The 12,629-nt window shown below is 38.3% G+C and overlaps 2 protein-coding genes across 5 annotated transcripts in view; one reads left to right on the forward strand and one right to left on the reverse strand.

Moving 5' to 3' along the window:
* LOC105428942 (uncharacterized) overlaps positions 1-6,706 on the reverse strand; it is a 28,247-nt gene extending 21,541 nt beyond the window's left edge. For 2 of the 4 annotated variants that reach the window (XM_089084454.1, XM_089084453.1), the window contains exon 1: positions 6,364-6,706. In XM_089084454.1, coding sequence (XP_088940580.1) covers positions 6,364-6,393 — 30 coding nt within the window. In that variant the 5' untranslated portion in view covers positions 6,394-6,706. The remainder of the gene's footprint in view (positions 1-6,363) is intronic. The other 2 variants (XM_089084455.1, XM_089084456.1) reach the window with 1 other exon arrangement.
* A 139-nt stretch (positions 6,707-6,845) lies between these two features.
* LOC105428989 (inactive tyrosine-protein kinase Dnt) overlaps positions 6,846-12,629 on the forward strand; it is a 70,765-nt gene continuing 64,981 nt past the window's right edge. Inside the window, exon 1 of the mRNA XM_089084461.1 lies at positions 6,846-7,450. Within this exon, the coding sequence (XP_088940587.1) occupies positions 7,324-7,450 (127 nt within the window). The 5' untranslated portion in view covers positions 6,846-7,323. The remainder of the gene's footprint in view (positions 7,451-12,629) is intronic.

Below are 12,629 nucleotides of genomic sequence, written 5' to 3' on the forward strand. Positions count from 1 at the left end.
TCTTTCTCTTCTTGTATGTAGCATGTCTATATACAGAACTCAATATTTCCGATGTCATCAGTCCACGTGTATGTTTTATCGCGAAATATTTCCAATATTGCACGCTATCAAATCCTCTCGCAGATCCCTCTTCGAACGAAGCAACAGAAACTAGGCGGAACGCGCGGATGGCAATCGGCCAAAAATTATGCATTCCATCCGTTTGATCGCAAACAGCAATTTACAGCCATTTACTACGTCCTTGAGACCGGAAGATCATTCTTCCGAAGGAAGTGTAGGATTGGCTGAAACGCGTCATAGCCCACCACCCTCCCCCCCCTCCCTCCTCGTTGGAAATTCGTCGTGGCTGGCGGATCGCGTTCACCCTTGATGGCTTGATAGAGAAGGAGTCGCATGGACAGGAGGGACGATCTTTTACGAGCTCTTGGCTCGCTCGAAATTTGTCTGGATGCCACCCGGGTATCTCGGGCGTCGTCGGTTTTTCTTGGCGCGCCAGGAGTTAGGGTTCGTCGAGAGACAGGAAGTAGTAAAAGAAGCTCGACCGTCTCCTTTCGCGTGTTCTTAAACCGTCGGTGTATATCGACGCTTCTTTCCTTCTTCACCCTTGCCCTACGCGATACTCTCTCGTTTACTGTTCCCGATAGCCTCTCGTGTCGCTAGTAAATCCGTTGCTCCACCAGTCGCATTATTCTCGTCTGAACGAGAACCGTCCGATTACGAATAAACGACGCTACTGCATAGCAAACCGGCGTGGCGCGGATAAACGAAACGAATAGGCGGACGAGACGAATAAATTATTGGACGTGCATTGCGCAGCAGCGTTCGTTTTTACAATCCGTCGCAGTGGCGTTTGCGGCGGATTTACACAGAGTCGGTAGCGAGACCAAGTCAAGTAGTAAATTACCCTGTTTTCCTACTCTTCCGAGCAAGTATTTAAGCAAGCACTCTTAATAAAATTACGAAGCGTCTCACTGACAAATTCAAAGTCAAGTTTTGTATAAATAGCGGAAAATAAATTTTTACAAACACACCTTTAAATCATTATATGAGAGTCTATTTATCTTCTGAAATCGGAATTGATAAACGCAATTAAAGCTTTCTAAAACACCGAAAAAAGAACATTTAAAGTTTATAATGTAAGAAACGCTAACGCAAAGATAGCAAAGATATTAGGAATGACTTTTTTTTTTAAATGCCTGTTATTGGCATAGAAAAACTTTAGGAAGAAAAATATTTGACTTTCTTCGTAAATAATTACCAACTCCTATCTAATTGTTATCTTTTAATTTTAACACAAATAACTTATTACTAAACTAAACTCAACTTGTCTTCTCTCGTCGATGTTTCTCCGCCAATTTAAATAAGAATCATACTTTCTTGATCCTTTTTCTGTCAACATTATGTAGATACGCGCTCTGTCTACGTATCCACCTGTAGAAGTAAATCTCGCGAGGAAGTAATTTCTCTTGCGCGTGCATATTCCAACATGAATTAAACCAATCCTCTGATTAACCAATCTCGATGATTACAAACGGCGCGCTTCATCTGCGAATGGCCGTTAACGTGAAAAGCTAAGGCTGGCCCGCGCCTCGATTCGCGCCGAAACATTCCGTCATTGGCGTCAGGTTCTAAGGTATTTATCACCGATCTTTCTCTCCTTTCTGCCCGGAGCTTCGCATCTCTGACAGTTACAGACAGTCACCGGTATGTAAAAAGAAATGAAAGTAATCTCGCGATTTTTGTTCCCACTACTTCCGCCTCCTCCGTCGTTCAAGGAGGAAAAAAAGTAAAAAGGGCACGCGAGCGAGTTATCTGTTGGCGAACACATCGACATCCGCAAACAAAAATCAAACACTATCGCCTGTTAAGACTATCGCCCGCGATAGTCCACATATTTGCTTTTTAACCCGTTTAAATGTGCAGCTCAGCATATATGCAATCTTTCCGTTATGAGGGAAATGTAATTATACTTCTGTAAACGCAATTACATACGCTCGAGAATATCTAGTGTAAATCTCTAATTTGAGTCGAAGTTAATAAGGAACGACTTTAGCTCGCGCACGTGACAAAATTAAATTAAAATTAAATTATTAAATGCATTTGTTTTTTTTTTTGTATTTAACAACATAATGTTAAACGCATAATAATTTATTTATATTTTTAATGTACATCCAGTTTTACGAATTCAGGGAATACGATCGGATTATTTTAATGCGACAGATTAATTTTCAGGTTAATAGTGGAAAGTGCTGATGGGTACTGTTTATAAATCCCCATATATTCTACCGCAAATGAACACATTCGACGATCACGTTCTACTAAAACCCGCACGTGCAGCTCCGCAAACATCTCGATATTACAACGTCGCAACATACGAGTGAAATAAACATATGTTGAAACCAATCTAGCGGGAATATGATTTTCAGCAATCGATAGGAAAATCGCTAGTGGAATCGCTCGATTTCGCGTAACGTCGAGGACGTGTAACGTACAAGCGCGGTCGTCGCGGTGGCGGCAAACTTTGGGGCGAGTTATTAATTTAATTATGTATGCGAAATTCAATTCTCTCTCTCGTTAAAATGCTCGCTAAATATTAATCGACCGAACGTCAAACGCCGTCGAATTATCGTTGACTAGCGGGAGGAGGGCAATTAAGTGGCCAAATATTATTCCATCGTAAACATATTGGGCACGTGTATCCTGTCGACCGTCGCATATGACGGGAAGAATGTCGAATGTTGAAATTACATAAATACTTTTTCGAGAATAGGTTTCATTTTTCAATCAAATGTTGGATCTGAACATGAAAAATGTGATGAAATAATAACCCATCGAAACGTAAGAGAATGTACATTTGACATTTTGAATTGAATTTTGAATTGAATGTCAATTGCTAAGACGAGCACGAATGAGAAGAAACAGTGAAAAACAATGTGTTATTCCATGTAAGTAAAGACGTGGAAATCAGGATGTCAGTCGGAAGTTTCCGAGATTCGGCTCTGAACCCAGCAGATGCCGCCTGCTCTCGGAGAAAAGCTAAAAGGACCAGTGATTTTACATTAAAAAAAAAATCACAAGAACAAGCTATTGTGACAAGACAAATATTAAAAAATTTAAGCCTGTATACAAATGTGACATGAAACTAATTATCTGAGAGGAAAAGAAAGCTTTAGGATTAACATTAGGCGTTGGTGGAACAATTTTGTGATGAATATTATTTGCAAAATTAAACATTTTCTTCGTTTGACTGTGAAAATTTCAAATTCGTGAAATTTAATCTTATAAAAATTCTTATTTCTTTTTGAAAAATTATTTTTGTTTAATTGTTTTTGTATATAAAAAATTCCATATATATTTAGAGTATTGATTTAATTTGCATGTTATTTTATGCTACAGAATCATCATAATCATAACATTGCAGATAATTTGCAGTTGTATATCGATTAGTGAATACACAATAAATAATCTTTTTAACGAAATAATAAATCAATAAAAACCTTATCAAGTATATATCAATGTTATTGCAATTAATTGTTAAATATAAGGCTTCATGAACTTTTATCTTAAAATGAATATGCTATAATAAAAACTATTTTATTTCGAACGTGTAATGATAAATGAAAAATACAATATAAAATGTATTTACTCAGAGTTGTACAGAGTTGTTAAAATTAATTCTTAGCGTGATATCATTATCACAATATATTATTATCACATATTGAAAGGATTGCAATATGATAGCACGAAGATATATTTCACTTATCACAAGGTATAATCCGAAATATAGTTGCTCAAAATGTGTTGAATTGCGAAAATCATAATAATTCAGACTGGAACGTTGAAATCCCCGGCGGCATTAAGTTGAAATAAGAGGGACGACGAGGAAGAAATATAAATGTAAATATTAATACAGAGAGAGTTGGGCTACTATATGGGTCTTAAGAGTCGAGGGGAGACTTCCTCCACAAGCTTGCTTCCTAGCCTCTTTCGTTCGCTCAAATATTTAATGGATTCGGCTAGATCCACTCTTAGCTTTAGGTATATTCGTGTAACTTTCTTATATGTGTAGGTTGAGTCCGTGTACCGTCCAATTTATATACGCACATATACACATATACACGTATATGCTTACGTGATTCTGCACACGAAAATTCAAAACTATATTCTCAAGAATCGAAATTGATTTATATTTTTGTCTGATAAAATTACTTTTGCAATCAGGTAGAACACATTTTTTTAATAAAATTATATGAAACGAAATATGTTTCGCAAAACGGGAGAATATCATGTTTAAATATATTATGGAAGGAACAAGATAAAATACATTTTTAAGTTTCAAGAATTTCACAATAAAACTTTTATTGATTTATAGTTGAAAAGGTAGAGAAATAAAATTCAGTTAGAGATCTAGAATTATATAAAATTGAGGATACTCTTTTACTTTATATTGGTACTGAAATTCATCCAGTACCAATTACTACTATTTTAAAATTTTCAATCAATGCAAGCGTTTATTTAGTTTAGATCTCAAGTAGAAATTGAAACAGTAAACATATTTATCGCAAATTCATGCAATATTCATTGATCATTCTAGAATTAGGATAATCTTAACTTGTACAAATATTTAAATCAACAATTCCTAAATTATAACGCTTTCCATTAATCATGTGTCGTGTCCATTAATCACTATTGCACGCTATGCGGATTGTTTTCGTGGCTAAAGGTCGCATCTCGCATGTCGAATGTCGTCGTATCGACGAGCTGTCAATATTAGATCACTCGACGAAACTCGCGAAACATTTGTTTGTGTGCGAGCTCGAGGGAAGCGCAGTTCCATGAAGGAAAAAGCAAAGGAAACGAACGAAAAACGGTCTTTAGCTATTTGCAATCGGCTCGCGGGCGAGTCCCGCGGGTGTGTTCCGCTGAGTTCGACGGAGAGTTAATTAATCCCGCGGTATAATTAAAGCCCCGCCGTTTCGTCGAGCATCGCGGAGGAAGGGACGAAGAGTGGCCCGCGTTCACTGGAAGTTAAACTGTACGAAGATCAAATTGTGAATCCGAGGCTGCGAACTGTCCGGGACTCGCCAGAGGGTGGAAAGGAAGTGGACTCTGCGACATGACAGGGGTAGCCGGGGACCGATTTAATTAAATTCTAACGCTTTCCGAGAACGCGCGCAAACGAGAGCGGCGTCGATCGTGCACCGATACCTCTGACGTTTCTCCTCCCAGGATCATTGCACGAGAAATTAACGTGATTTGGATCGACGAGCGAGGTCGTTCGAAATTATTTCTTTCGTTGTTACGTCACCTCCTTTTTTTCGTGTGTCGAGCTAAAGCTCAGCGACGATATTGCGATTTTCTGAGCGAGACCAGGACTTGGGGGAAACACACGCGAATACAAGGGGCAGAGGAGGATGAAGAGTGTTATGGCGGAATTTCATGGCTCCAAGTGGATTGAAAGTTTTTGATGTTATTGGACGCCGAACGTCAATTTCATCGTTGTGTTCGAATCGCGGCCGTTAATCGGTACTCTGTTGTCGCCACATCAATAGCAAGCTCGATAGAATTGTGGGTGACAAAGGTATCCGATATTATTTCAAAATTATACCGTAAATCCGATTCATTTCACGTCGCGGAACAAACGCTGTAAAAATATCTGCGTTTCTACGAAGAAACTCTGTTCCCGATTTTTCCGCGTTACGCAACAGGCATAAATATAAGATGGATTGCCTATTTTTACTTCTCTGCGTCATACAATCCTCGTGAATAAATCATCATCTCTTCGCAAACGCTATATTTCGTATCGGCTTAAAACTGAAAATCTCCTTTCTATTTCATATTTTATTTTTATACTTTGATATAATGTTGTTATTGCTGCAAAACTAGTTTTTGCAGTGTATATGTTTTCATAATATAATTAAATAATATATATATATATATATATATATATATATATAGATTTAAATAATAAATTATCCAAAATCTAAATTAATTTATTAGTTATTTAATACAAGATAAATTTATTTCAAACACAATAGATGTCGCGCGAGTGTTCATTGTAAAATAAAACATTACGCGTCTGTCTACTCTGCTATTCGTGCAAAAATATTGTGCATATTTAAAATATGCGGTGCGTGTGTTTGCACAAAAGATTTATTGTCCATTCTACTATATCTCTCAAAATTCACAAATTACAAGGATATACATAAATGCGTAAAGTCCTTGGTTGAAATGTTTCCATGGAGATATTATCGTGACTGGCCTATTTCCAACCGCGAGAGCATGAGCACTCAATGATGATAAATATTTGCTAATTACAGTATAACGCTATCTATGACTGTAAAAGTTATATCTAGTAATTACCGCAGCATCACTCTTGATTTCAAACGTCATCAAATGTCATGTTCGACGATCGTTGAAACGTCCTCTCGATATCTGTTGAATGGCGGGTGCACTTTTGCGCGATTTTTCAATCAAAGACAATATTCCGACGGTGGCGCAAAACCGGAAAAACCATCGAGAAAAGTGCGCCGATGGTTTTTTTGCACAATCCGTGCGGCAATGCATATTCCTTTGCTACTTTCATCGTCCACGCTTCTGCACTATTTCCGCGATGTTTATCCGTCTGTCTATTTTCGACGACGTAACTTACACCTTATATCGAGATTTGCGATGCGTACGCACGCACGCACGCACGCACGCACTGTTTTTCTAGCAATCCGTCACATGTACGTGCATAATATGCGTTCCGTTGCAATACAGGCGATTACCGCGCAAGCGCGACCGGAGTCGTCGTCGAAAACGGCGAACGTACGGTCGCTCGCCGTTCAGTCGAGCACCGACGTTGTCGACGATGACGTCGTCTCCTCCCTTGTGTGCGAAGGACGCCACCCTGGTCTTGTCATCGCGCATCGTGCTGCCATGTGATCATTTCGCCGTTCGAGAGCGCGCCTGATCATGAACGATTTATGACGGCACGCGCGCGCGCGCGCCAGGAAGATACCGAAGTCATTGATTATTATTATTAAAATTTACTTTTCTCTCATGTATTGGGACGGACATAATATTTTTCGCGATAATTACGAAGCGCGTTGAATCTTTGCGGACGCGGTAATCGAGAGACGTTTCGAGGGGAGGGGGGGGTGGTGGTATGAGAAATGGCGGGGCATGTTCGTGGATGTAGCCACGTGCGAGCAGCCGGTGCCAAAAGGAACAATAGACTTTTCCTGCGATCCTTAACGACGCGGTGTTGAAGTTAAAACTAACTAACTAATTAACCAACTAACTAAGCAAGTGCTTGGCACATACGGAGCATGTAAGACAATGCGGTGGTGTGGTGGTCCTTGCGATCTCCTGCGGCGTAAGATATTCGTCCTCTTCGTTCTGATCGGCTGCAGCGATGGCTATTTTAATATATTCATCAGCCATTCTCAAGTCATGAAGCTTTTAGGTATGTAGGACTGCTACTCAATGTTGACACAGAGGAAATATGACGTATGGAAATATGACAATGTAAATATGCTTTTTAATTAATTAAGGGGAAACTACATAAATGGTATTCACGCAAGATGAAAATCAAGTATGTAAAACAAATCGACTTGACTACATAAATTTATATAAAATGAAAACATATTTGAATTTACGTACGTAAAAAAAAAAGTGTCTATACATAATTTATAGTACAATTTATTTGTATATTTTTCAATATTTCTATACATGTATTTCTTGTTTATCCTAACATAGATTTAACAATATATTTAATAGTCTTAATACTAAAATTGAAATATCATTTGAAACTCTGAATGTAATCAGGAATTTTATGCATTTTTGTTTGAATATATAATCTCATATTTCGCATAAAAATCTATTGAGATGTCATTTAATTTTATACATTTTTCAGTACGGCGCAATTAATTAATACGAAAATAATTTTGAAGAAAAAATTTTGCGTAAATATACAAACAGAAATTTAAAATCTATTACAAGTTAATTCGCTAACATTGAGATCAACTTACTCATTCAACATTAATTATAGAATAAATTTAATTATGCTGGATTTATTAATAGGATATCTATCTATTTTCTTTTTGCAAATAATCTTTTCCTTATGTAATCCTAACTCCACACGAGTATTAGTTGCAAAAGCGTTAAAATGCTCGTCTTCTCCTGCTCCGCATTACTTTTTCCATTCAATCTAAACTCTCGCGTACATTTTCGCATAGCGATAAACATGAAAATTTCCTCTCCCACGACTCGTTAACAGGTCCCGTTACAATTGCGCGTCTGGCGCGGTATTTTCTGAAAGTAAATGAAAGCTGGCGAACATGCGGAAAAAGAGTTGACGAAGAAAATTTGCGAAACCGGACAATTATTACTGTTGCGTGGGTGATTGTGCGTAAACTCGCACCAATCCACGATAAAAAAGATTTTATTTGTAACATAAAAAAACACGAAAATTGATGCAGTGTAATTAAGAGAAAAATATCGTTTTAACATAATGTTTAAGCGTTAGGTATGTATATTTCTTAAAATTAGTATATACTAATAATATATACTTCTATACAATTAGTATCTGATTTTTTAAACTTTGATACAGTTGTAAATAAAATATTGACTTATTACAAAAGTTTAGAATTGTTGATCTCGTAATAGATTCTGAAGTTGTAGAAGTTCTAGAAGTAAATGAAAAATTTTACATTACTTTTGTTATACAAAAATTGAATTCTCTCACTTAGATCTTAATTAATTAAAAATAAAACTCGATAATATTTTTTTTATTTTGAAACAAATAAAGGAGCTAATCTCTATAACAAAATGCATAAATGTGTAACATAAACATAAATGTGATGTTAATTAGCATCGGAATATTCTCTTTCTGCTTTTATATTTATAATTGCGAGCCAAGTTATGATTGCGTTATCCCTCCCTTGTACCTTATCTAATTCTGTCTCTTTAGCGTTTGTTTCGTTCTGCATCCCCAATGTACAATTAACGCGATTGTAACATGTCGCTGGGGAAAAACTCTCTCATAAGACTTACCGGAGTACGGTTTTAACGAACGCGGATAGAAACTTGCGATGGTGTGCGGTACGGAGGGAGGGGATTGGCATTACTTTGTGGCATCGCGAGCGGTGGCGAAATCGCGAAACGGCCAGCGAAAGAGCGAATTTAGCGTCGGGGCCGCTTATGACGAGCGTGCGAGAGTGTCATTTCAGCAATTTGCGGCACGAGCCACTCGTTTTAATGGTCACCGGCCATATACTGGGCCGCGATATACCGTGCTCACGTGCACCTAGAGTGAAAGTCTCCGTTCCATTTGATATCACTTTACCTATGATTCATATCCCGCGCGATGGCACCACACCACCGCGGCGTTCTCCACTCGATGTCGGTCGCTCGGTTGGCTCGGACGCGGAGGGCGCGATGAGGACGGACGGACGGACGGTCGGTCGGTCGGTCGAGCGGATCGGTGGGAGGGCCAGAAGAGAAAAAAGTGGAATCACCGTATTTACGAGCAGCCGGCGGCTCGTGACTCTTCGAAAATCGAGGCAATCCCGGCGGTCGCGACACTCCGAATGGCAGAACGATCCGATCACGTTCCGCTGGATGGGTGTGCTGCAGCGGTGTAGCTTGCGCCGCGGCACTTTCACGTACATTTCACGTTAATCGCAAAATATGGCGCATCGGCGAATGTGCGAAAAAAGGGTGGAAAAAGAAACGCGTAAAAACGAAAAATTCGCGCGCAAACTGAAAGCGTGGGTCAGCGAAGCTCATTTTTTTCCCATTTTTTTCTCTCAGTATCCGACGTAGTTTATTTCGTGACAGATAATTGCGCATTTATCCGTTGGAATTAAGAGTACAAGACGAGCGATGCAATATTGAAGTGCGGCAAGTAGATATGAAATATTTAAGGTACATTGAAGTCTTAATATACCAACAGACTGGATAGTTCAGCCTTTCCTGGTTGGTAACTTCGGCTCATCTTCGATGAAATATATAATTAAATTTCGCCAAAATTATGCGAGCAGTGTGAGCTTGTACCCGAGATAAACTAAGAAGAGATAGAGCGGATGAAAGGGATAATAGAGATAAGAGGGATGATAATTACTTAGATTAGAGACAAGTAGTGTTGACTATATTAATTTATATGAAGTTTAATATTATACAAGAGTAATCTAAAATGTCCTCTATTCATTTTAATGATGATTTTAATGATATATTCTATCGAACAAGATAAGATAATTTTCTTTCAAAGAAATTTATATAATTTATCATTTCTCTCTTTCATTTTTCAAAAATAATTTATTTTTTAAAAGCTAAAAAGCTAAAAAGTCTCTCTAATTATAATATAATATTTAATTTTATTTAAACAATTTTTTATTCTAAGCTCTTATTACCGATTCATATAATTGTACTACTGGTTATAAAGATGAAATAAGATTTTGATGATGGTTGCTTAAAATTAATTATTCCATTGCACGTTATTTGTGTTACAATGACCATAACGCAAATGTAGCAAAAAGGACGGTGGCTTCGTTTCTTAAACGGGTCTATTTTTCCAGTGTCCCGAGCGGCCGCGAATTTCTAGATACAGGGTAATCTTCGTCACATTTCGGATTCCGCTGCTCGGGGTGAAGGGCGGGAGAACGACGGGAAAGTGAAAGGGTTGCTCCTGAGAGAAGGTAAGCGGTGGGGCAAGTTTCGTCGCCGGGGCTCTCGAAAGTCACTTAACTTAGATTGCACGAGCGAAATGACTTTACTTCCCCGGAAAACTTCGTTCCGTTGGAAAGGCATCTCCTCTCTGCAAGCACCAAAAAAGGAAGAAAGGGAGAAAAAAAAAAAAGGAACGGAGAATAAGGAGGGGATAAAAAAAAGGAAAACTGACAGAGATAGAGAGAAAGAAAGGCAACGTGTGTACGCGAGGAAGGTGGTTCAAGGGGGTGGAGAGACGGGGAGTGAAGGAGAGAAAGTACTCAGTGCTCCCTCCCTGCGAGGACGAAGATACGAGTCGACTATTACCTGACACCTCCGTGCGGATTCAGCATTTACTTCCGCCGTCGAGTTCGGAACGTTTACACGGGGTTTGCTCTGATTGGGCAGGGGATTTCTCACCGTGTGATGAAAGGCGCGGGATGAGCTTGCGCTTTGAAGTAATATCCTTATTTCTCGAATGGAGTTGTCTCTCGGCAACCTGGATTTACTACCGAAATTGCTTCGCGCTAGTCAACTGCTCTCACAGCTTCAACGTAGGTGTAGAGTATTGAGTTTTACTCCTCGACAAAGTTATCTGGAGGCTACTATAATCCTACGCAAATAGCATGCGTATGTTCCTGTGCCTTTTGCTCTTTTTACATCAATGACAAGTCCAATTTACTTGGTTTATTTTTTTAACAAGGAAAATTAAATAAGTAGTAAATTGAAAGACAACATTGATTGCGAGTAATAGCAAGGGATATGTGTTTTACGTAAAAATACAGGATAAATCGAACTTTATTAGACTTAAATTGGAAATATTAACAAATTTTATAGCAGATATATTGGATCAAATTACAGATATTCGTACATCATGTCTGCTTGTGTAGATTTCGAGAGTCATACGTTGCGCGCAATAAGTAGGGACTTTGGTCCAGGTCCTAGAATTGATTTTTAATTTATGACACACACACACACACACACCACACGCGCGCGCGCGCGTTATGCACTCTCGTTGCAATCGTCTCCGTATGTTTGTCCTGTCTGGACCACGAAACGGTCCGACAAACAACCGACAACGTGTTCATTGCCGCCGACTATCGGACTAGCTCGTGAAACGACCCTTGTCGATTCCCCAGGCTCCAGCCGCGTCGCTGGAAACGACACGAGAAAATCGATTATTCCGCAAGAACACCCATTAAAAAAAATAAACTATTGCGCGAAAAGATTAACGCGCATTCATGCCGCACATTTGCACATTTTTTACCTATGAAAATGATTTTTTCAACGTCCATCATTCTTGCATTGATATTTCAGAAAAGAGAAAGAGAAAAGTTTATCGTATTATGTTTCTTATAAATTATGTACACTACTACGTTGTATATAAACTTTCGATTAATTTGGAGTTGTCGTTCGTTTATTTAAATATATAAATATTTGAAAAGATTTATTGCGATTACGTTTCTAATGCAAAGAATATAAAAAAGTTATCCATAAAAAGGTAATACGAGAAACGAATATATTCATACGATCAATCGAATTTCTTTATGCAATTTCGGCGTTTCAAACTTGAAGGAATTAGGGCGTCCAATTTTCCCGACCGTTGAACAAATTGCTTCCACTCTAGAACAATTCCTTTCGCTTCTGGTTTCCCTCATCCTGGTTTATCTAGTTACTGGTCACGAGCAATTCGTTACTAATTTCTTCTACCAGATGCACGTTGTCTGGCGTTGCGCCGCATAATTCTTTTGTAGAATTATCTATTTACTATGAAATATTATTTTGGTTATTATCACTTTTTTTTTGTTTTATATATATATATATATAATCGTTTTGTAATATTCGCGGAAATTGATCCGCACATCTAGGCTTAACGAACCCATAGTTCAATATATTGCAGGCATTCAAATGCATTTACACCATTGTATACAATTACA

The sequence above is a fragment of the Pogonomyrmex barbatus genome, unplaced genomic scaffold (assembly GCF_055798465.1).
Source record: "Pogonomyrmex barbatus isolate J1 unplaced genomic scaffold, ASM5579846v1 scaffold9, whole genome shotgun sequence".
NCBI lineage: Eukaryota > Metazoa > Arthropoda > Insecta > Hymenoptera > Formicidae > Pogonomyrmex > Pogonomyrmex barbatus.